Raw genomic sequence first — 25,457 nt, 5'->3', positions numbered from 1 at the left:
TTATTACACTTTGAAAGACTAAAAATGTCTTATTTTTTGAACATTTAATTTTTTAAAAAATGTCTTACATTTTTTAATAGAAAAAAAAAAATATATATATATATATATATAAGGAAAAAAATGATAATTTGGTTCTTTAAAATGTCATAATTTTACTGAAATTTTTAGGGACTTCTATATTAATACATTTTAAAGTGAAAAGATCATTTTACCCTTATTAAAAATAACAAGCTCCTAATCATATTTTTGGCTTAAAAAATAACAACTTTTATTCTGTAAATCGCAAGAGTTGAACAAAAAAGTCATAACTTGTCAAGTGTAATTTTTATTATTAAAAAATAAGCCCCAATTATAATTTTTGTTTAAGGAATGACAATTTTTGTTCTGTGAATTGTAAGAGTTGAACCAAAAATCACAAAATGTCAAGTGTAATTTCAATCATTGAAAATAACCTCTCAAAATAACAAATCTCATTTACGACTTTTATTTAAGGAATAATAGCTTTTATTCAAAAAATTGTAAGACTTGAACAAGAAATTATAACTTGTTAATAAAAGTAAAATTATCTTTTCAATTTAAATTTTATTGACACAGAGGTCCCTAAGAATTTCAGTAGAATTATAATATTTTAAAAATTAGATTGTTATTTATATAATTTGGAGGGATTTTTTTTATCATTTTACTTATATATAAAGGGTTGTAACAAATCTACTTCATGTTAAAATAAATCAATAATAAAATTAAATATGCATTGTCAAAAATATTTTCTTAGTAAATTAACAAATAAATATCTATGAATGAAAAGTATTTTGATCATTTATCATTAAAACATAATTTCAATTTAATTCTTCAATTTTTATTCAGGCAGCTAGTGGCAATTGCTAGATGGGTGAATTTTTTTTAAAAAAAAATAGATGATATTTTGATCATTTACCATTAAAACATAACTAGATTTTAATCCGCGCATTGCACAGGTTGATTTTACTGCCTTAAATCATGTGGAAAAAGGAAATTGCAATGATTGGTATTATGAATGGGTTGATAATTGAAGATGAATGCAAATAATGCAATGAAGTCACTAAGAAGTAGCTTTCAAATTCTGAAAAATTTCTCTTTACATAACATTGATAGTAGTGGACCATGGTTTTTTATTGGAGTCATGAATGAGAATTTTTAGTCCATCCATGTTCTTAACTCATAATAATGATGCATATAATTATCCATCCGTAAGGACCGTAATTGACAAGTATAAGCTAACATTTGAAAGCAGATTGGTCTCGACTTTGTTAATTGTCATTGTCGCACCCAAAAAAAATACGACGTGGACGGTGCGCGAGCGGAGGTCTTGGCCTCGTGGTAAAAACCAAATCGAATGAGGAGTCGCTATCAAGATTTTGAAGGAAATCTCGTGAAACTGATCAAAAGGAAGATAAGGTTAGTTTGCAAAATTAGAGAATAGGTTCGGGAGTCGATTGAGTGTAGGAAAGGTGTTAAGTACCTCACAACATCCATTTGGCAAAATGGTTATCCTGAAGCTTGCTGTGCTCTATTAATATAATTTTTTTAATTATTTTAATTATTCATTTTATATTCATGTGTTTGATAAAAATAATAAGAATTAGGTGAGAAATATTTATTTATTTATGAGGAAGGACGGACTTGACTCAAAATCTGACTCTGAAGCCTACATACCTTGTGATGGGGTAAAGTCCACGTAGTTCGGGCTTAAAAGTTTGTTGGTGAAAATATTTTTTTAAAGAGAAATTAATTAAAAATAATTCATCATTTTGTAAATAAAATAATTTCTGAAATTTTGATATCTGTGTTTTAAATTGCAAAAGGTAATTTAATTTTAATTATTTTCTCCATTTTTAATTTTTGGAATAAAGAAAGAAAAGGGTTTAAACTTATTTTTCTTTATTTTTATGATTAAATTTTAATTGCAGTACCTGCAGAACCTTATTGGTTCATACGATAATGCAATTGCTTTAAATATCTGCACAGATTCTGAAATCTCAGACGATAAAAAAATTTAATAATTTATTTATTTATCTTATGTACATTTTTAAGTATTGATAATAATTTTTTTTAGCATGTAGATACATGTTTTGAAGAATTTTAATCATCATACCTACATAGCCTTATTAGCTTATATGGTAATATGATTATCCTGAATATCTGTGGAGATTCTAAAATCTCACACAGTAAAGGAATCAAATTTAAATACATTTTTAATGTGATTATATTAATATATAATTTATACATATTTTAAAAACTTAATCATTATATCTGCAAAGTCTTATTGACTCATACGATAATACGATTATCTTATAAGTCTACGGAGATTCAAAAATCTCACATGACTGAAAGATATAATTGGTAAAATATGATTGCCATTTAAATACATTAATTTGGTTAATTAATTTTCTAAATTGTTTATTATATGATTATTACAAATATCATTTATTATATATATTGAGAATCACTATATCTGCGAGAACTTATTATCCTATATGATAATGTGATTAATTTAAGTCTCTACGAAGATTTTTGAAATCTCACAGGGGACTTAAATAAATTATTGATTTAGATTATAAAAGAGAGTTAATATTAATGATGGGCCTTTGAAACTCATATAAATATGTACAAGATTGATTGTCACGCCCGTAAAACCTTGTTGATTTATATGGTATGAAATCATTTTAATCAGTCATGGAGACCCATACGATTTTCACACAACCCATTTTTATTTGAGACATTTGAAGCTATGTCTATTAAACATACATGGTTACATTCATGTAGATTTAAATTTTAATTTAAAATGACCTAGCAATTTTTATAATTATAGCTTAAGAAACAACCAAGTGTAATTTAAAAATGCCTTCCCCATAAGTTACCAACAACATAAGCAATATTAATTGAAGCTATCATTGTCAAACATTATAAAGTGATTTTTTTTTTAGGATTAATCACAAAGATTAATTTTTGAATGGTTGCAAAACAAGCACATACTTGATTTTTAAAGAGAATAAACTCAAATCACTTTTTACTATCTAGAGCCACATATATGGTAATTAAATTGAAAAGTTTCACATAAGACACGAACATCAAATGTTTTCAACCATTTAATCGATCCAAACTCATGACCAAAGAAGAATAATTGCTACAGCCAAGCCATATAAGAACAACATATAAAACCTTTGCAGTGTTCACGAGCAGCAATTAATCCCAGATATTTGCAAGCAAGCTGAAATGAAATCAACTATGAAACATTCCAGATCCAAATGCAAATAAATCATGAAACCTGTGTAATGGCTCTTCCTCTTTCACTCTCTGAAAATCGCAAGTACACTTTTAATTTTTTCTTCGTTGATCTCAGCCTCCTCTTTTCAAAACTCCTCCCTCTGATTGTACTCGTCTCTCTCAATCTCTTCCTCTTTCTCTCTCAGTCTCTTTTATTCCCAGAAAACGCTCATTATCATTGCCTCTTGGTTTCTCTCTTTTTCTCCAGCAAGAGCAGTTCTTTCTCTCTATTTTTTTCATTTCTTTTTTAGCCAAAACAGCCCTCTCTTCTCAGTTTCTCACTCTAGCAAGAACCATTCCTCCTCTCTTAGTCTTTTTTTTAGAAAACACGCACTCTCCCCTCTCCTGCTTGTTTCGATCGTAGGCATTATATAGAGTAGTAAGGAAGAATGATTTACCGATTTCTCCTTTAGTCTCGAATTGCCATCCCTTTTTCTCCGATTGCGTGCATCTTTTCCTCTTCTTTCGTTGTGTGGGTTGCTTCTTCTTCCATCATTGGTGCTTTCTCTGCCCGTCCAAAGCCTACATGCGTGCGTATCTCTGTTTCTTTTCTAATCTCTGCACACGTTTTTGATCTTCTGTATGCTTTTCCCTTGCTCTTTGGCTTTCTCTGTTGCGTGCTGGTTTGCTGCTCTGGTTTTCTTCTTCTCTCTGCGTCTAAGCCTTTTTCCTTTTCCAGCGCTTCTCTCATCTTCCTCTGGTTGTGCATGTGTGCTTCCTTTTTGGTTCTGTCGTGTCTCCTCCGATCTTGCCGTCTGCTTTGGCTTTCCTCTTCTCTCTGCATCTATCTTTTTCTTCTTTTTCCTTCACCAGTCTCATCTTTTCTGGCTACGTGTGTGTGTTCCTACTACTGTCTTTCTTTGCTACCTCTGACTTTGCCCTTTGGTGCTTGACCATGTGTGCTCATTCTGCTTTCTTTCCCTGCTTCTATCGTGTCTGTCTTTGTTTCCAGCTAATCTTGCGTGTTTTTGTTTCTGCTTCTTCTATTTCTGCTACATGGCCGAAAGTATACGTGCATGTGTGTTCTCCTTTCTGTGTTGCATGTGTGTGCTTTTGCAGATTTCTTGTTTCTCTCGTGTGCTGTGTTGGTCCATGTTGTCGTCCAGCCTTGTATTTTTTTATCCACTCTGTAACGTGTACATGAAGGACCCAATGTATTTTAATTTTTAATAACTCTTTTTTTTTAATTATGTTTATTAATTTCAAAAATTGGGTTAGGGACTTAAAAAAAATTGATTTGGATTAAGCAAATATTTTGAAAATATAATCCTAAAAAGAAAATAATAATAACTCTTTTAGAAAATATAATCCTAGAAATCCTAATAGCTCTCTTTTTTATTATGTTTATTATATTTTTTTTATATTTTTATATATTTTGGTTATTTATTATTATTAAAAAAAATGTCCGATACGGTGTTCACAGTCATAGCGCCATAAATAAATAAATAAATAAATGATTGGGCATTGTCTTCATTGACAAATGGTAATCTAGGTTCACATGGATTCAGGTCCATGTAATGCAAAAGAACTTGGTCAGGATTTGAGCTGTTCAAGGTAATTGCCTTGAGGACATGTTTGCCTAAGAATTTAAGTCAAAGGCAAGTTCCATTGCAAAGTCTTTTGCTTGGTCTATATTACGTATAAGCACAACAGGAACACTGACTTTGAGAGTTAGTTTGTGAGGTTGAAAGCCAAAAGACATAATGGCATTAAGAAATTCTATTGTATAGAGATCATCAAAGCAATCACTATCTTGAGTAGACCTTAAAATGGCATCTGAACTTAAGGAATTTACAAAATCTCTTAGCAATAGTAAGCACATGAAGTCATTCAACATAAGGACAATTTCAATTGTGGACGCAAGAGTGGCCCTATCTATAAAGTAATGAGAATATTTCTAGTGGCAAATTTGGATAAGTTGACTTGACAATTCCTAGGATAAGATCATTATAATCAGTAATAAGGAGCTTGGGAAGGATTTTAATATCTATGATGCCATCATTTGGTAAACCTAGTTTACCATCTCCTAAACCAAGAAGCCAACTAGAGAATTGTTCAACCTTGGCATTATTGATACAGTTGATTGAGGAAGAAAGCCGCATATTTTTAGTCAGACTAATAATTTGTAATGTTGCCACGAAGTAAGAACTTATATAGAAGAGTTACAATCTCAACATGACTTTCATTAAGAATAACAGGCAATATTTGTCAAAAGTCACCACCCATCATTGCAGATTTATCGTCGAACGGCAATCTAAAGTGCATGATATCCTTAAGTAATCAATCAAATATTTTAGTACAATATTGTTTGGTCATTAGAGCTTCATCCGAATTATTTTGTGGTCATTAATAAATTTGTCAATGGTGAATGTTTTCTTAATGTTGCAAATAGAATCTTCATTAATGTCTATAGGGTGGCAAATCTTGAGCGAGCAATTCTATCATACGGGCAATATTGTGGTAGCAATGCCAATGAAAGCGAGAGTGAAGACAATTCCTTCTTGGGTACATAATAACAAAGATGTCAAGATATGTCATAGAGTAGTCTAACTTATGCTACCATAATCATAATTTCAATTTTAATTTTTTTAATTTTTATTTAGGTAGCTAGTGGCTGTTGCCAGATGAGTGAATTTTTTTTTTAAATATTTTGATCATTTTCCATTAAAGTATAATTTTATAACATGTTTAGAATACATAAAAGTATACTGAAAAGTTGTGGCAGATATATATTTTATATTTCTTTTTTAAAATTCTACCTACTAAATATCGCTAATTCCAGCGCTATAGTTTGAGAATCTTTTGGTTTATTTTTTAATTAAATTGCTTGTGGGATCTTATACTGAAATTCTAGCTTTTATTTTTTATTTTTGACTTCCGTCAAACCACTCACATATTTAACCAAGCGAAGAATGCTGGATTCATCAAACATCCACCTGCAGTCTTTCCTAAACCCCGTCTTCGATCCTCTCTTCACTTCCCGACTCACCGTGCTTAGATCTAACCGGCGACGGAATTTCCGATAATTCTCTGACCTTCAACTATGGTAACCGTTCTGTCTGTCTCTCTCTCAATCGATCTTCTCTGAATTCTATCTTTCTTTGTTCTTCTCCCAAGTTTCTCAGATTCGTTTTAGTGATTTGCTGCGAATTGCGTGTTCCCAGTTTTCTCCTGTAGAACTTTACTAGCCTTGGAACAATTTATCCGTCATTCTTTTAAATTGATTGATTTTAATATCCACTGGGTTTGTGAGTTTTGGAATTATGTTAGGAAACTGCTCTTTTTTGTTTTCAGATGAGGATTCTGCTGGGAAACTCGTTCTTTACTTATGAATTTCTTTTTTTTTTTTTCAATTGTGTATAGCAATGTTCTGGACTAAAGATGAAGGACTATGAAGGATGTTGTAAACATATTTCTGGGTCATACTTACGTTTTCTACTTTCTCAAATTTGCTAGGTTCTGCTTCAACTAGATCCGTTCCTTAATGAACTGACGAGCATGTTCGAGCGAAGCACTGAGAAGGGCTCTGTTTGGGTTACTCTTAAGCGATGTGTGTGTCATTGTTGTCTTCTTCATGGACTTATATTTTAAGTTTATCTATTTGGGAATTTATTTTTGTTTTGCTGTTTGTTTTGGCTTTAGCCTCCTTAAAGTCTAAAGTGCAGAGGAATAAATTGGCTTCTGCTGGCGAAACAATTGAGTATAGATGTCTCATTCGCGCTACTGATGGGAAAAAACGATTTCTACTTCAGTATGTGTCTTACCTTTTCAAACTTAATATTTTCACTTGTCTTTGCCCTCTGGTAGTATTTCTATGTTAATATTTATCATCTATTGCTTTCACCTGTGTGTTTTTCTGGGTCTCACACTTGTGTTAATCGTAGAGGTTCAGATCATAAATCTGTGGCCTTGAGATTTTCTTTTCCCGATTTAAAGCTGCAGACATGTAAGGCAGTGGTACCTTAGATGAAAACCTTCTGCTTTGCAGTACCATAAATGTTCTGCTATTTATGTTTACGCTGTAGTAGTTCTCCTTCAAGTAAGAAAAAAGTATAGAGAGACTGCTATGTTTCTGGAAAAATTATGATGGGTATTACTATCTTAGTGTGGTATGTCTTGTTTGAACAGTTTATTATCACAGACATGATCTCCCGAGTCCTGAGTAGTTATAAAGTTGGGAAGAGGGGGAATAGAAACACTTACTTTGTTTGAGAGTTTAAAATTTTTTGAAGGAGAAGTTGATTGAAGGGAAACCATTCTACCTCAAACTCTAATATGTTCATGTCCTCCAAATAAGGGGAAATGCTTACTTTAATTCTTAAATCCTGCATAATGTAATATATAATTCCATTCTTCAAAATAAACAAGGGGAAAGTAATCTGTCCCTTCAACCTCTTCCCTCCCATCCTGTCTTATGGTTAATACTTATAGCTCTTGACTAGGAAAACAACTACACCAAAAGGCACAATGTGAAACTGAAAAGAAGTAAAGCCATTACTTTGGTGAGTTTATAAATCCTGATAGTCTTGATTTATCTTTAGTTAATATGTATTATTTTTATGATATGATGATAACGTTATAATTTCCCACTGACATTCAATTTATTTGCTTTCATATTGCGTGTTATACTCTGGTGATCACTTTCATGCTGATTCTAGATTAATCCTCTCTGTTTCCCTGATGATCATCCATGAAAAAGGCACATGACAATGGAGTTCATCCACTCAATTGTTTCAAATGAAAAGACCCCCCAAACCTTCACAAACATTATGACTTGGAATATCTTTGAAATATCAATTGGCAAGTATCAACATATCAATATAAAATCTATGGGAAGCTGCACTTTTCTAGAGTTGTAAATAGTGTTTACTTATCTTAGGCTCTGTGCAAGCATGGGCCGCACAGTCAAGCACGATCTGGAATATTAATTTCATTTCAACTTGGGCTCCATTTGTTCCATAGAAAAATGGAAGTTGCTTAGAAATTGCCCAAAATTTGCTATTTTTGGATTATGTGAAATAAAGGTTGAGAATGGTAGCAGATATGTATGCCTGCATATGCTGTCTCCACACACGCGCATATGCATGCGCTGAGTGCGTGTATGTGTGTGTCATTTCACCTCTTGTGGGAGGGGGGCTATGAATGCAAGTTCATACCTGTGTATATGCAAACATGATTTTCCTGTACTTGCATGTGTATATATGCATCGGTTCAATTGTGTTTATGTAAATATTATGGCGTTTGAGTGCATATAAACGTGCCTGGGTGTAAGTGAATGTGGTAAGCTGATAGCAGCTATTTGAAGAAAAAAAATTACATGTTTTCTATTTTCTTTTTGAGGAAAAATTTTCTTTAAAAAGAGAAATTTGTATCATATGAAAAAATGTTCCTAGAAATTCTTTTTACTAACAAAACAAACACAAGGTAGAAATTTTTGTCTTCAAAACAATGAGAGCCTTAAAATTATTTGATAAAACTCATGCTTGCTAAGGGCATGAAAATCCAAGGCAACAAGGTGGATGACCTGTTGACTTTCTTTGACTTTGCAGCTTTTTATGTAAATGTCTTGCTAATTATGATTTAGTCTTTGCCAAGAGAAGCATGAGATTCGAGAGTTAAATTGGGGGTTGTCCAAGTGTTATCAATGCTCTATAGTAGTGTGATAGAGACTTGGTAGAATATGAGATACCAAGTCCCACATTGAGTAGTATGAAATGTTCAATGAGGTATTTAAGTGGATTGATTCTCTTACCTTAGCAGCTTCCTTTTTGAGTTAGGGTTTCTGTCCCACCTGGATACCCATTTTTTTGCCATTAGAGCCTAGTTGTCGGTAGTTTTAAATATAGTTATTCATGGAGGGTTATGATTGGCAGGAGACAGATGTAGGCTTTCCATTAGAGGGGAGGCAATTGATAGAGACTTGTTAGCATGGGATACTAAAAATCACACATTGAGTAGTATGGAATGTTCAATTGAGTATTTAAGTGGATTGGTTTTTTCCACTTCAATAGCTAGCTTTTGGGGTGAAGTTTTCCATCCCACTTAGTTGCCCATCCCCATCATGGTGACATTTTTGTAGAGAGAGTTTTAAATGAATGCAACAGCATTGTGTAATTCATGTAATCGGTCTCACCTAATAAGATAAGGGTGGTTGTTGTCAACTCTTGAGTCTTAGATTCTTCTAACCTCTTGCTTTCTCAGCAATCAGCATAATTTCATGTTTTTATAAGCTGATGTCCCTTCTGATAAGTACTGGTTTTTCCCATTGGAAGGTTGGACAAAAAGATCACCAGCGCTTTCAATCTTCCTATGCAACTATACTGAAGGCCCACATGACTGCTCTGAAGAAGAGAGAAAGGAAGGACAAGAAGAAGTCTGCAGAAACTGATAAAAGACAAGGCAGTTCAAAGAAAGCCAAGAAGGCTTGAATTTGAAGACTTATCCTTTTGCTCGGAGTTTCAGTCCAAACCTACAAGAAGACTATTGTTTTTTTCAGTGCCAGGCCTTTGATTTTTCTTTCCTTCTTTGGAAGTGAAAACGAAAAGCTAGAAGAATTCTTGCAATTTTGATCAATATGAGGATTAAGGTATACAACTAATACCACTTAATACCATTTTAAGTTAAAGTTGTTGCTGAAGTGGCCTTATGTGGAGTTTTCATACATAACAAAAATCAGGATTAAGGTACACACCCGCATGAAAAAACTAGGAGCTAGTCTATATGAATGCTTTCGTCATAAGCAGTACTTCTTAGAGAGACTAAAGAAAATAGTTCAGTACCTTAATCTGCATCCAAAAACGCATAAGCTTGGTTTGGATGGTGAAAAAAGTGAGAAGAAAATATGAAGAGGAGAAAACTAGGTGAGATTTTTTTTTTTTTTTTTACTTTAGGAGTTTTCCCTTTTAATTTTCTTCCCTCCTCTTTTTTTTTTTCTCTCCATTCAAATTAAGGTTTAAGTTCTAATAATTGTCTTTTCTCACAATAAACATGGATGCAAGAAAAATTAGTCTCTGATTGTCAAGTTGAGAAAGGAATTTATGTTTTCTGAGATAACGGGATTTGTATCAAACTTGGTATATGTTTTATAGCCAGTCCTAAATGTGAATAAAGGAGGAGGATTTGTATTGGGTTATCGATAGCCAACATAAAACTCAGTTGAATTTTATATGAAATGAAAAAGTTTTAATCAATAGCAACATTTTGATGCGCACTCTCCATTTCTCTGGCAATCTAATAATTTAAGATTATGAAAAAAGGGGTGATCTGTATGGTTATGGAGTCATTGTATCCCATCAATTAACATTTCCCTCAAGTCTTGTCTAAAAAATTGAGATTATTTGAAGTTAATGTTAAACAAAAGGGACAATGACAGTTACGTTTTAGAAGAATGAATTAATAACAATTAAGTTTTAAAAAAAATTTACAAAATGAATTATAAATATTAATTTAAATAAATATAAACACAAATTTGTACTATAATTTAAAAGTTATATTTGATATTTAAATACTTATTTGTAATTGAAACTTTTAGATTTGTAATAATTTAAATTGATATTTTTAACTTGTTTTTAAAAAATTTGGGACTTACTTGATATTAATTTAGTATTTTAAGATTTAACTGTAATTCTTCCGAACTTTAAAAGAAAAATGGAGAGAGTGGAAAGAGAAGAATCTTTAAAGGAAAAATGGAGAGAGAGGAAAGAGAAAGGAGGAAAATATAAAGGAAAATTGAGGGTTATTTACAAGCTCTTAGTTTAAAAGTTAGAAAAAGATAAAAAGTCATTATTTATGATTTAAACCTAATTTGAAAAGATGTTCTTTCATTGTTTGGCTAAACTCACGGTAGCTATTTTAAAGATATTTTCTGATTCAAACTCAAAACCTTATATTTAAATGGTCATAACCCTTTTCATTAAAATCATCGCTGGTTAATAATTTAAAAAAGATGTTCTACTTTTAATATTGTTTAGATAATTTGTAGAAAATCTATGTGTCTTATTTTTATTCATTTGAAAAGATACTCTTCATTGGTATTTAAATTACCTGATTTTACTCAAGTGAATTCAAATTACTCTCTTGAATGTTCACCCTGAAAATCTACTGTCCACCAAAAAGATACGCTAACACATTGTCTCTAAACATAAAATTACCATCGCGACTTTCATTTCCAAAAAAGAAAACTTTACATCAAATGTTCAATATCTTTTGGTAAAATAAAGCATATATCACATGATCAAGTTTTACAGTCTATTTTTGGGAGAATTTTAATATAGGAGCAGTGATGTAGCATTACTTTGAATCAAGCCTAATAAATTCTAAAAATTCATTGTATAATCAAGACACTAAATTGAAAATAAGTTTTAAAGAGAAATGATTATAATGTTCCTTATATATATATTTTTAAAAAAATTTGCCTTACTGAAACCCCATTGTCGAATCACCGTCACGACGACTACTGGAGTTTTGGTGTTGGTCGCTAGAAGATAAATACCTCAAGGTGGCTAGGGAGGTTTAACCCAACACCTCTTGGTGCATAAAAAAAATATAATAACCATTAAGCTTGTTGACAATACCTTATACGTATTGAATCTTTGTGATTTATTAAAACTTTAATTTAACTTATTAATTTATTAATATTGTGAAAAATTTGTTGACAATACCTTGTTAATATTTTTATCTTAAATGTAGTATATTGAATACAGCACATTTGTTAGAGGAAAAAAAAATAAGTAAGGCACAAAAATCTAAAAAATAAATAAATAAAAACAACTGCAGATTTCTATGTATATAATTTTAAATCATATCACACAAGCTGAATAACACATCAACCAAATCAAACCAACTTTATTATTAACATGTTGTCCCAAAAAAAAAAAAACAAGAACCAAAAGCTAAGTGCAGACGCAGAGACACAAAACATGAAACCATATATATATATATATATCTTGAGAGATTCATCTTCCTCTACTATATATAAATTTATGTCTCAGTAATTACCAGACGCATACTTGTTGATTAGAGATAAAGCATTGCCAGTAACGTGAGCAACATTAACCATTCTAGCTCTGATAGAAGCCTTGATCCGGCCGGGCAAAGCTTTTCCGGCGAATCCATATCTGCAAGAACTCTGATCCATCAAAGCAGAGCTCACCCATGTCTCCACATTGCTCATGTGCCGCGTGAAGTCCTCGCTCTTTGGCTTGCACAGCTCGAGCTCCTTCAAGGACCGGCCGAGCCGGTCGACGCTGTCGGCCAACTCTTCGATGCAGTCTCGGAGGGCGGCGAGCTCGCGGGGTTTGAGGCCAGAGATTGACCGGAGCTTGGAGACGAGGGCACGAGTCTCGACGGTCTTGTTGAGGGAGAAGGAGAGAGCGGTCTGGACGAGCTCATGAGGGTCTTGTTGGATGGTCGGGGCGTAGTCGGAGAGAGATTTCAAGCACAGAGAAGGGTATGTGGTGGTGCTGCAGGAGGTTTTGATGAAGTTTGAGGTGGAGGAGGCGGCGGCGGCGGCGACTGAGATGACGGCGATGAGAGAGAGGAGAGACAGAAGAGAAGGTTTGGCCATTATGAGGACTCAGCTATGAAGAGGATGAGATCGAAGGCGTGGTTTTATAGAGCGCTTTTGGTATTTTTAAAATAAAAATATAACATTTACACTCCTTTATTTTTGAAAAGTCATTAAACATATAAAACTTTACCATTTTAAAATTTTAAAATATCTAAAGATATTTTATCTTTATATAAAAGCGGACGATTTAAAGAAAGAAAGAAAAAAAAAATAGATTTTTGATAAAAAAAAACTTAATTATAGTTAATTACTATTTTCAATGATTGATTGATTGATTTGACGGGTCTTCAGGTGACTTGAAAAGAAAAGGAAAAAGAAAAACAAATATTAAAGGGTCAATGGTCTCATTGAATTAGAGGGATCGGATTAATGACGTTGAAGTGACATTAAATTCGACTTTTGTGAATAATTGATAGCACATAACAAAGGGTCAATTATAAAGCCCGTCAACATTAAGGAATTATTTATTACAAAGGAAACCTTAAGGATTTAAGGTCATTAATTCACGCATTTCACTAATCGTCTTACTTGGAGGCTCAAAAAATAGTTATAGAAGAAGTATTTATAAATTACTCACAAAAAATGTTTCAACTCATGATCGTTTTTCCGAATAAACTGGAACAACTTTTTTGGTATATGAGCCATTGATAGCTGGCGCAAGATCCCAAGGCAAGCTGGCACTTTCGGTCCAAAAGGTCCAAACATGCATATCTATAGTTTGGCTCCATTTGAAATGGAACTTAAAAAAGGTACCTTTTTGGTGTTATGTGACACTAACAACATTGAATTTCTTTCCATCTGGAGGTTAGTACCTCACAGAAGCGACACCACAATCCATTATCATAATCCTAGGCTGCAACCTTCAGGTTTTATCCCCCCTACACGTGGCATCAATTAATATTTAATATATTGTTTTAAGAACTTAAAATGCTATTCGAGTATTTCAAAATTTTTTAAAATTTTTCAAGTCGGCTTGAATTGCTTGCTTTGCTTGTAATTTTTCATCTGCATCCCTTCACCACAACGTGAATCCACCATTTGTCCCCCTACGTCACTCGATGTCGTGATTTTTTTGTTTTTTTTGTTGGATTAGCCAACTCCTTTGCTCTTTAGAGTCCGTGTGGTTTGCAACCTTTAAATTTCATTTTTTAAAATTATTAACTTCTACATATATAAAATGAGAAGCATTTGAATATTTTAAAATTCAAAATAATAAGGTTTATATTTTTTAAATAAAAATATCACATTTACACTCCTTTATTTTTTAAAAGTCATTAAACATACAAAACTTTATCATTTTAAAAGTTTAAAATATCAAAATATATTTTATTTTATATAAAAGCTGATGATTTAAAGAAAGGAAGAAAACTAATCATAGTTTTTTGGAATTGTCTTACTAACCTGTGTGTATTAAGGATTTAAGTTCATTAATTCATGCATGTCACTAATCTGATGTCGTAATGAAACTTTTGAAGCTAATTAATTAATTAATTAATATATATTTGATATGCATATTTTTAAAATGCGAATAAGATAACTAATTAAAAAAATTATAAAAATGACCTTTATTTACCCAAATAAAGATGAAGAAATGTGCAGAATGTTGTAAACATATTTTTGGGTCATTCTACCTTACGTTTTCGACTTTCCCAAGGCCATGTTTGGTAGGTTGGAATTGTGAAGATGGAAATGAAATTGGGATAGGAATCTGAATAAAGTGATGTTTGGTAGATATGAATTACAATTCCTGGGAATCCTAATTCTATGAAAAAAAGCTAATTTTAATTCCTTATGTAAATCTATGGAATTGGGAGCAATTCTATGGAATTATAATATTTAAGACACTTTTGCCCTCATACAAATTCCAGAAAGACAAATTTGCCCTCAAAAAAAATAAAACCCTCATATGCTAGCAAAAAAAAGAAAAGAAAAAGGGAGTATAAAAGGGTGAATAATATTTTTTCTCATTATATATAAAGCGTTATAATATATATATAAGATGGTATTATATATAATATTTGTATATAATTTATATATTTATAATATTTTTTTGGTATAAGAAGTAGAATTGATTTGTTTGACATTTTTCTTCTAAATCTACATGTTAGTGTATTTATTTTAAAGTAGAAGGGATGTGAACCATTGCCAATTTTATTTTCAAGAAAATGTTCCCTCTGATGATAAAACTTTTTGTTTGGCCCAAGATAGTGAATAATAGTTACAAATATAATCTATGATTTATATAATATTTTATTAATATATAAAATACATAAGAAAATTGGTACACAATTAATTTTTTATTATGTTTTATTTTAATTTTTATATAGGGGTATTTTGTCTTTTAAGTATAATTCCATTTCTATGTCTTGCATACCAAACAAAAGTAATGCAAGGATTCCATCTAATTTTTCTGACATACCAAATATACTTTTATAATTCAATTCTATTCCAATTCTGATTTCAATTTTGATTTCAATTCCAATTTCAATTCCATCAAAAACTATTCCATCATACCAAACGGGGCCCAAATTTGCTAGGTTCTGCTTCAACTAGATCCGTTCCTTAATGAACTGACGAGCATGTTCGAGCGAAGCACTGAGAAGGGCTCTGTTTGGGTTACTCTTAAACGATGTGTGTGTCATTGTTCTCTTCTTCATGGACTCATATTTTAAGTTTATCTATTTGGGAATTTATTGTTGTTTTGCCGTTTGTTGTGGCTTTAGCCTCCTTAAAGTCTAAAGTGCAGGGGAATAAATTGGCTTCTGCTGGTGAAACAATTGAGTATAGATGTCTCATTCGCGCTACTGATGTGAAAAAGACGATTTCTACTTCAGTTTGTGTCTTACCTTTTCAAACTTAATATTTTCACTTGTCTTTGCCCTCTGGTGAAACAATTTATAGTTGTTGTTTGAATTCAAAAATTAAAAGGATCGAGTGGGTTAGGATCCACGCCCACGTGTGGGCAACGCTTAGGAGTGAGAAAAAGAACACTGATACCGAGGTGGTTTTGTCGGGATTGTGACCCGTGAGAGAGCGATGCCGCTGTCTGTCCCCCCCATCCACAACTCCCATTCATAACCCCAGTGGAGGAGACCAGACCCTCAATCCTCATCAATGCCTTTCAAATAAAAAATCCATTCTTTCATGTTTTCTGCCTTCTCGGATCCCAACCTCTGATTTATTTCTGATTTCTGGAACCACTCTCTAACGCTAATAGTATATCATGTTCCTGTTACTATTATAATAATAATAATGGGGTTTCTTGTATGGTTGTATCATTAGCTACTGGAACGAGACTAGGTTCAATGACGTGGTCAGGTCTTTGGAATGGAAATGAGTGGGGATTTGGGAGGACGTAGATATGGCAGCAGCCATGATAATGATGACGCTGGATCAGTGAGGTGATAGGAATGGCACTGACTTACTTTGCATTGAAATGCTGTCGTGTTTCAGTTCTTTCCAACCCTACCGAGCCTTTGAACCGAGCTTTTTAAGCCCCAGAGGGTGCATTGTATGATTGTATCCAGTATCTCTGAGGACAAAAGTCAAACGGTTCCTGTTCCATATAATGTTGCCATGTTGGGTTAGGTAGCTGGCTTTGATTGTCATGTTTTACCGTGAATGAAGACCACTGGCTTGTTCCTACTTTTAAATCCTACCTAGTCTACTTTTACAACAGACAAATTCTTGCTTTTACGCTTTAGTTTCTCTTCTTCATTGTCCAGGTCTCGGTCTTCGGAAACCAGAGAAGACAATGTTTCAAAACATTCACATGAAAGCATTCACATATTTTTCATATCAATTGATCGTTCTTTAATTACTGAAATTAATACTTGGACATTTACTTAGGAGAACACTACTATAATATTTTTTTTTTACAAAAAATATTCTTTTATACTAGTTTTATAATCAGGTGTGAAAAGTCATCATTTTTTAAAAGACTAGGTGTGTGTTTGGATATGTTTTTAATCAATTTTTTTATTAAAAAAAATCAGTTATTTGGTTTATTAACCAAATACTTGAAAAGGAAAAAAATTGATTTTAACCATTAATAAATTTGTCAGTGGTGAATGTTTTCTTAATGTTGTAAATAGAATCTTCATTAACATCTATAGCGTTGGCAAACCTTGAGTGAGCAATTCTATCACATGGCAATATTGTGGCAGCCATGCCGATGAAAGCCAGAGTGAAGACAATTCCTCCTTGGGTACATAATATCAAAGAAGTCAAGATACGTCATAGAGTAGTCTTACTTGTGCTACCATAATCATAATTTCAATTTAATTTTTTAAATTTTTATTTAGGTAGCTAGTGGCTGTTGCTAGATGGGTGAATTTAAAAAAAAAAATTGATACCTTGATCATTTTCAATTAAAGTATAATTTTATAATATGCTTAATAATTAATATACATAAAAGTATACTGAAAAGATGTGGTAGATATATATATATTTTTTCTTTTTTTTTTTTAAATTCTAGCAACTAAATATCGCAAATTCCAGCGCTACACTTTGAGAATCTCTTCGTTTATTTTTGAAATTAAATTGCTTGTGGGATCTTACTGAAATTCTCGCTTTTATTTTTTATTTTTGACTTCCGTCAAAGCACTCACATATTTAACCAAGCGAAGAATGCTGGATTCATCAAACATCCATATAGAGTTGTGCAAAAGTCTCGTGATCTGGTTTGATCTGATCCAACTTATGAAAATTCAGTTCTATCCAGTCCTGTAAAATGCTAGTCCTATAGGATCAAAAAGACAAGATTAATTTTTCGAGTAAGATCAGACTAAAAACTAAGTATCTGGACTAAGTGGTCCAGTCTAGTCCTATATAATTATTTTAATATAATTAAAATTAATTTATAAATTATTAATTAATAAGTTCTAGTCTTTTAACTAAAAAAAAGTCTTAATCCTGCCTTGTACTTTGCACTCTAACTGAAAAAAAAACTCAACACTATTGCACAACCTACTCAACAGCACTTAGCCACTTACTCAACTCTGCTCTTATTCTCAATTTCTTCAGTGTGTTGAAGCCCTAGCCCCTGCCCTCCTCCGGTGCGCCACCAGCCCACCTCCGTCAATCACATTTGTATATTGCATCATCTAATTTATATATTACATTTTTACAGTTACTAATCACTTTATATATGTGTATATAATTTATTTTTGACAGATGCTTCAAGTGTTATTAATATTAAGGAGATAATTATTTGAAGATTTGTTAAGTTTGTTTCTGTTGAAGCTAAGAAGATAATTACATGACAAATGTAATGTAGTATTGAACTTTGTTAAGTGTTTTTATTGAAATTAAATTTAAATCATTTGGAGATTGGATTATAATTGAAATATTTTTTTTCTTGATATTAGAAATTATTATGGATTTATTATGATTACAAGTGTTTTTATTATTTTAATTAAGTTTATTAGGTTGAAATGGATTATTGTTTATTATAGAAAAAAAAAGAAAAGAAAAAAATTAAGTGAGTACTGAACTAATGGACTAATAGGATCAGTCTTTTAATCCTATAAACTAAATTTAATTATATTAATTTTGAATTATTATAAACTAGATTAGACTACAGGTTATTTAATTTTTTTTTTTTCACAAAAAGGACCGTACTCTGGATTAGAAATCCAATCCAATTTTTTGTGCAGCCCTGCATCCACCTACGGGCTTTCCTAAGGCCCGTCTTCGATCCTCTCTTTACTTCCCGACTCACCGTACTTTGACGCCGGAATTTCCGATAATTCTGTGACCTTCAACTATGGTAACCGTTCTGTCTTTTCTCTCAATCGATCTTCTGTGAATTCTATCTTTATTTGTTCTTCTCCCAAGTTTCTCAGATTCGTTTTAGTGATTTGCCGCAAATTGCGTGTTCCCATTTTTCTCCTTTAGAAATTTACTAGCCTTGGAACAATTTATCCGTCATTATTTTAAATTGATTGATTTTAATTTCCAGTGGGTTTGTGAGTTTTGGAATTATGTTAGGAAACTGCTCTTTTTTTGTTTTTAGACGAGGATTCTGCTAGGAAAATAGTTGTTTACTTTTGAATTTCTATTTTTTTAAATTGTGTAGAGCAATGGTCTGAGCTAAAGATGAAGAAATGTGCAGAATGTTGTAAACATATTTTTGGGTCATTCTACCTTACGTTTTCGACTTTCCCAAATTCGCTAGGTTCTGCTTCAACTAGATCCGTTCCTTAATGAACTGACGAGCATGTTCGAGCGAAGCACTGAGAAGGGCTCTGTTTGGGTTACTCTTAAACGATGTGTGTGTCATTGTTCTCTTCTTCATGGACTTATATTTAAATTTTATCTATTTGGGAATTTATTGTTGTTTTGCCGTTTGTTGTGGCTTTAGCCTCGTTAAAGTCTAAAGTGCAGAGGAATAAATTGGCTTCTGCTGGTGAAACAATTGAGTATAGATGTCTCATTCGCGCTACTGATGGGAAAAAGACGATTTCTACTTCAGTATGTGTCTTACCTTTTCAAAATTAATATTTTCACTTGTCTTTGCCCTCTGGTAGCATTTCTATGTTAATATTTATCATCTATTGCTTTCACCTGTGTGTTTTTCTGGGTCTCACACTTGTGTTAATCGTAGAGGTTCGGATCATAAATCTGTGGCCTTGAGATTTTCTTTTCCCGATTCAAAGCTACAGACATATAAGGCAGTGGTACCTTAGATGAAAACCTTCTGCTTTGCAGTACTATAAATGTTCTGCTATTTCATGTGTAGGCTGTAGTAGTTCTCCTTTAAGTAAGAAAAAAGTATAGAGAGACTGCTATGTTTCTAGAACAAATCATGATGACTATTACTATCTTAGTATGGTATGTCTTGGTTGAACAGTTTTATAATCACAGACATGATCTCCCGAGTCCTGAGTAGTTATAAAGTTGGGAAGAGGGGGAATAGAAACACTTACTTTGTTTGAGAGTTTAATATTTTTTGAAGGAGAAGTTGATTGAAGGGGAACCATTCTCCTTCAAATCCTAACATGTTCATCTCCTCCTAATAAGGGGAAATGCTTACTTTAATTCTTAAATCCTGCACAATGTAATATGCAATTCCATTCTTCAAAATAAATAAGGGGAAAGTAATTTTTCCCTTCCACCCCTTCCCTCCCATCCTCTCTTATGGTTAATAACTGTAGCTCTTGACTAGGAAGACAACTACACCAAAAGGCACAGTGTGAAACTGAAAAGAAGTAAAGCCATTAGATTACTTTGGTGAGTTTATAAATCCTGACAATCTTGATGTATCTTTAGTTAATATGCATTATTTTTATGAATATGATGATAACGTTATAATTTCCCAGCTGACATTCAATTTATTTGTTTTCATATTGCGTGTTATACTCTGGTGATCACTTTCATACTGATTCTAGATTAATCCTCTTTGTTTCCCTGGTGATCATCCATGCAAAAGGCACATGACAATGCAGTTCGTCCACGCAATTGTTTCAAATGAAAAGACCCCCCAAACCTTCACAAACATTATGACTTTATCTTTGAAATATCAATTGGCAAGTATCAGCATATCAATATAAAATCTATAGGAACCTGCACTTCTCTAGAGATCATAAATAGTGTTTACTCATCTTAGGGTCTGTGCAAGCATGGGCCCCACAATCTAGTTATATACTCAAGCATGATCTGGAATATTAATTTCATTTCAACTTGGGCTCCATTTGTTCCTAGAAAAATGGAAGTTGCTTAGAAATTGCCCAAAGTTTGCTACTGTTTTGTTTGGATTATGTGAAAAAAAAAGGTTGAGAATGGTAGCTCGGTGGCTGATGATGAGCACATATGCATACGCCTGCATGTGTTGTCCCCACACAGACGCACACATGCATGCACTGAGAGCGTGTATGTGTGTGTTTTTTTCACCTCTTTTGGGAGGGGGGTTATCAGTGCAAGTTCATACATTTGTATATGCATACATGATTTGCCTGTACTTGCATGTGTATATATCCATTGGTTCAATTGTTTATGTATATATTATGTGCGTTTGAGTGCATATAGACGTGCCTGGGTGTAAGTGAAGGTGCTAAGCTGATAGCAGCTATTTGAAGAAAAAAATTACATGGTTTCTATATTCTTTTTAAGGAAAAATTTTCTTTAAAAAAGGAAATTTGTGTCGTTTGAAAAAGATGTTCCTAGAAATTCGTTTTACTAACAAAACAAACACAAGGTAGAAATTTTTGTCTTCGAAACAATGAGAGCCTTAAAATTATTTGATAAAACTCATGCTTGCTAAGGGCATGATAATCCAAGGCAACAGCATGGATGACCTGTTGACTTTCTTTGACTTTGCAGCTTGGTATGTTAAATGTCTTGTTAATCATGATTTAGTCCTTGCCAATAGGAGCATGAGATTCGAGAATTAAATTGGGGGTTGTCCAAAGGTGATCAATACACTATAGTAGTGTTATAGAGACTTGGTAGACTATGAGATATCAAGTTTCACATTGAGCAGTATGGAACGTTAGGGTATTTAAGTGGGTTGATTTTCCCACCTTAGCAACTTGCTTTTTGAGTTTGGGCGTCTATCCCATTTAGATACCTATGAATTGATATTAGAGCCTAGTTGTCGGTAGTTTTGAAGATGGTTATCCATGGAGAGTTATGACTTGTAGGAAGTAGACGTTGGCTTCCCATTGGAGGGGAGGCAATTGATGGATACTTGTTGGCATGGGATACTAAGTCTCACATTGAGTAGTATGGGATGTTCAATAGAGTATTTAAATGGGTTGGTTTTCCCACTTCAATAGCTAGCTTTTGAGGTAAAGTTTTGCATCCCACTTTGTAGAGAGTTTTAAATGAATGCAACAGCATTGTGTAATTCATGTAATCGATCTCATCTAATAAGATAAGGGTTGTTGTTGTCAACTCTGAGTCTTAGATTCTTCTAACCTCTTGCTTTCTCAGCAATCAACATAATTTCATGTTTTTATAAGCTGATGTCACTTCTGATAAGTACTGGTTTTTCCCGTTGGAAGGTTGGACAAAAAGATCACCAGCGCTTTCAATCTTCCTATGCAACTATACTGAAGGCCCACATGACTGCTCTGAAGAAGAGAGAAAGGAAGGACAAGAAGAAGTCTGCAGAAACTGATAAAAGACAAGGCAGTTCAAAGAAAGCCAAGAAGGCTTGAATTTGGAGACTTACCCTTTTGCTCGGAGTTTCAGTCCAAACCTACAAGAAGACTATTGTTTTTTCAGTGCCAGGCCTTTGATTTTTCTTTCCTCCTTTGGAAGTGAAAACGAAAAGCTAGAAGAATTCTTGCAATTTTGATCAATTTGAGGATTAAGGTATACAACTAATCACATTTATACCATTTTAAGTAAAAGTAGTTGCTGAAGTCGCTTTTGTGTGGAGTTTTCATGCATAACAAAAACAGATATTTACTGGTGCATTATACACACCCGCATGAAAAAACTAGGAGCTAAGTCTATATGGATGCTTTCGTCATAAGCAGTACTTCTTAGAGAGACTAAAGAGAATAGTTCAATACCTTAATCTGCATCCAAAAACGCATTAGCTTGGCTTGGATGGTGAAAAAAGTGGGAAGAAAATATGAAGAAGAGAAAACTAGGTGAGATTTTGTTATTTTTACGTTAGGAGTTTTCCCTTTTAATTTTCTTTCCTCCTTTTTTTCTCTCCATTCAAATTAAGGTTTAAGTTCAAATAATTGTCTTTTTCTGTCCTGTGTGTGCAAATATATTTTTTGAAGTGTATATTTGTATTGTATATGCGCTCACAATAAACATGGACGCAAGAAAGATTACTCTCTGATTGTCAAGTTGAGAAAGGAATTTATTTTTTCTGAGATAACAAGATTTGTATCAAACTTGGTATATGTTTCATAGCCAGTCCTAAATGTGAATAAAGGGGGAGGATTGTGTTGGATTATCGATAGCCAACATAAAACTCAGTCGAATTTTCTATGGAATAAAAAAAGGTTTGAATCAATAACAACATTTTGATGCACGCTCTCCATTTGTCCGGCATTCTAATAATTTAAGATTATGAAAAAGGGGGTGATCTGTATGGTCATGGAGTCATGGTATCGTATCAATTAACATTTCCCTCAAGTCTTGTCTAAGAAATTGAGATTATTATAAGTTGATGTTAAACAAAAAAGGAGAACGATAGTTAGGTTTTAAAATAAATTAATGACAGTTTGGTTTGAAAAAATTTTTTACAAAAGGAATTATTAATATTAATTCAAATAATTATAAACATAAATTTTTGTTATAATCTAAAAATTATATTTGATATTTAAATATTTATTTGCAAGTAAAATTTTTGGATTTATAGTAATTTGAATCGACATTGTCATACTTATTTTTTAAAAAAATTTGTCAGAAATTTAATTGATATTAATTTAATGTTTTGAGATTTAATTGCCATTCTCTTAAACAAATGAGGGAAAACGGAGAGAGAGAGGAAAGAGAAAGGAGGGAGATATAGAGAAAATTGAGGGATGGTGTAAATAAAAAAAAAAAAAATCTTAGTAACGCTATTCAACCAACAAAAGTCTTCTAATAAAAAAGCAAACATAAAGTTATTTACAAGCTCTTAGTTTAAAAATTAGAAAAGGATAAAAGGTCATTATTTTTTGTTTAAACCTAATTTAAAAAGATGTTCTTCCATTGCTTGGCTGAACTCAGGATAGCTGTTTTAAAGATATTTTTGTATTCACACATACTCAAACTCAAAACCTCATATTTAAATAACCATGATTCTTTTTATTAAAATCATCACTCATTAATAATTTGAAAAGATGCTTTACTTTTAATGTTGTTTAGATAATTTGTAGAAAATCTATGTATCTTATTTTTATTCATTTGAAAAGATATTCTTCATTGGTATTTAAATTACCTGATTTTACTCAAGTGAATTCAAACTACTCTCTTAATGTTCACCCTCAAGATCTGCTGTCCACCAAAAAGATACGCTAACACATTGTCTCTAAACATGAAATTACCATCGCGACTTTCATTTCCAAAAGGAAAACTTTACATCAAATGTTCAATATCTTTTGGTAAAATAAAGCATAAATCACATGATCAAGTTTTACACTCCATTTTTGGGAGAATTTTAATATAGGTGCAGTGATGTAACATTACTTTGAATCAAGCCTAATAAATTCTAAAAATTCATTGTAGAATCAACACACTAAATTAAAAATAAGTTTTGAAGGGAACTGATTATTATGCTCTTATATATTATTTTTTTAAAAAAATTTACCTCACCAAAACTCCATTGTCGGACTAGAGCTTTGGCGCTGGCCACTGAAAGATAAATACCCCAAGGTGGCTAGGGGGTTTAATCCAACACTCTTGGTGCATAAAAAATAATAATAATAATAACCATTAAGTTTGTTGACAATACATCATGCGTATTCAATCCTGGTGATTTATTAAAACTTTGATTTAACTTATTAATTTACTAATATTGCTTGTTAACTCATTAGAAAAACTTGTTGACACTACCTTATCGATCCTTGTAACTTATACATTGTTATGTAAATAGAAAGTGTATGAAAAAATTTGCCATGGAGCAGTCAATAGTCAACAGTGCGGCTGTTGACTGGCCAAACAAAGAATTTTCTGTATTTTAATATTTTTATTAAAATATTGATGCTTTAATATTTATAAGTGAAACTTTATCAATTTACAAATAAATCAATGAAAATTTACTCGTAAATATTAAAGCATCATTATTTTAACAGATGTATAAAATTTTTTTGTGACTGGTCGATTAGTAATCAACATTGATCAACAAAGGGTAGGTCAAGGAGTATTTGTGTCAATTCACAGGAAAAATTTATTACAACCAAATCCCTATAAAATCTTAAGAGTATTTTTACAAATTCATGGATTTATTTGTAAATAAATTATATTCCTCACGGAATTATATGTTAATAATTTTTCCTTTTATTTATCAACCATGTTTTAAAATACACATTTAAAAAGCATAGATCAAATCTAGAAACAACTAAAACATTTGCTTCTAACCTGACGTGGAGCTCATAAATACTTTAGATTACACAAACATATTCACCTTCCATATCTAATATTGAGATATGCTTTATATGATATGCAATTATGCATGAACAATATCCTTCTTTTTTCATTATAAATTATAAATATACTTAAATTGTGATCTTGTGCTTTATGTCAAATTTAAAAAAGAGTCAAAATATTTACTAAATGGTATTTTCTAGATGTTTTATATGCTTGTTTAAGGTAATGTAACTTCAGTTGTTAACTTGTCGCAAAGCACATAAATACTCTGGATTACACAAGAAACCTCACCTTCCATATCTAATTAATTGAGGTTTTCTTTTTATGATAAAAACATCCTCCTTTTTTCCATAATAAATATAAATAGATTCTGGGGCTGTACTTTACAAAAAAGCTAATTAAAGATGAGTCCCCACTTACTATATTTCCTTATATATCTTATATTATATATAGATGTTCGTGTATAACTCTCTGGCCATCCCAAGGTTCACCTTGATGTTCTCTTACAAAGTAATTAATATCAAACCTTTTATATCATAGATATAAT

General features: G+C 32.1%; 3 protein-coding genes and 1 pseudogene across 5 annotated transcripts; 3 read left to right on the top strand and 1 right to left on the bottom strand.

The window, feature by feature from the left end:
* Positions 1-6,204: 6,204 nt before the first annotated feature.
* Positions 6,205-9,940, top strand: LOC129297248 (signal recognition particle 14 kDa protein-like; annotated as a pseudogene).
* A 2,234-nt stretch (positions 9,941-12,174) lies between these two features.
* On the bottom strand, positions 12,175-12,871 carry LOC129297247 (21 kDa protein-like). The gene has a single exon (XM_054935609.1). It carries the CDS (start codon positions 12,866-12,868, stop codon positions 12,290-12,292), a length of 579 nt encoding a protein of 192 aa, XP_054791584.1. The 5' UTR covers positions 12,869-12,871; the 3' UTR covers positions 12,175-12,289.
* Positions 12,872-12,883: 12 nt separating this feature from the next.
* LOC129297251 (signal recognition particle 14 kDa protein-like) lies at positions 12,884-16,507 on the top strand. The gene is made up of 3 exons (XM_054935613.1): positions 12,884-12,928; positions 15,409-15,502; positions 15,595-16,507. Exons 1-3 carry the CDS (start codon positions 12,884-12,886, stop codon positions 15,729-15,731), a joined length of 276 nt encoding a protein of 91 aa, XP_054791588.1. The 3' UTR covers positions 15,732-16,507.
* Positions 16,508-18,510: 2,003 nt separating this feature from the next.
* On the top strand, positions 18,511-22,582 carry LOC129297250 (signal recognition particle 14 kDa protein-like). Of its 3 annotated transcripts, XM_054935611.1 has the most exons (5): positions 18,530-18,641; positions 19,050-19,143; positions 19,236-19,345; positions 20,040-20,104; positions 21,877-22,014. In XM_054935611.1, the coding sequence occupies exons 1-5, from the start codon at positions 18,639-18,641 to the stop codon at positions 21,926-21,928; spliced, it is 324 nt and encodes a 107-aa protein (XP_054791586.1). In that variant the 5' UTR covers positions 18,530-18,638; the 3' UTR covers positions 21,929-22,014. The 3 variants fall into 3 exon arrangements, with proteins under 3 accessions (XP_054791587.1, XP_054791586.1, XP_054791585.1); XM_054935612.1 differs by lacking the exon at positions 20,040-20,104 and having other exon boundaries at positions 18,511-18,641; positions 18,951-19,143; positions 21,877-22,582; XM_054935610.1 differs by lacking the exon at positions 20,040-20,104 and having other exon boundaries at positions 21,877-22,582.
* The last annotated feature ends 2,875 nt before the right edge of the window (positions 22,583-25,457 follow it).

Source organism: Prosopis cineraria, unplaced genomic scaffold (assembly GCF_029017545.1).
Source record: "Prosopis cineraria cultivar Desert tree isolate PC_DT_omini unplaced genomic scaffold, ASM2901754v1 PC481, whole genome shotgun sequence".
In the NCBI taxonomy this organism is placed as follows: domain Eukaryota; kingdom Viridiplantae; phylum Streptophyta; class Magnoliopsida; order Fabales; family Fabaceae; genus Prosopis; species Prosopis cineraria.
Note: the sequence above shows the minus strand (reverse complement) of the source record. Positions and strands in the feature narration are given on the sequence as shown.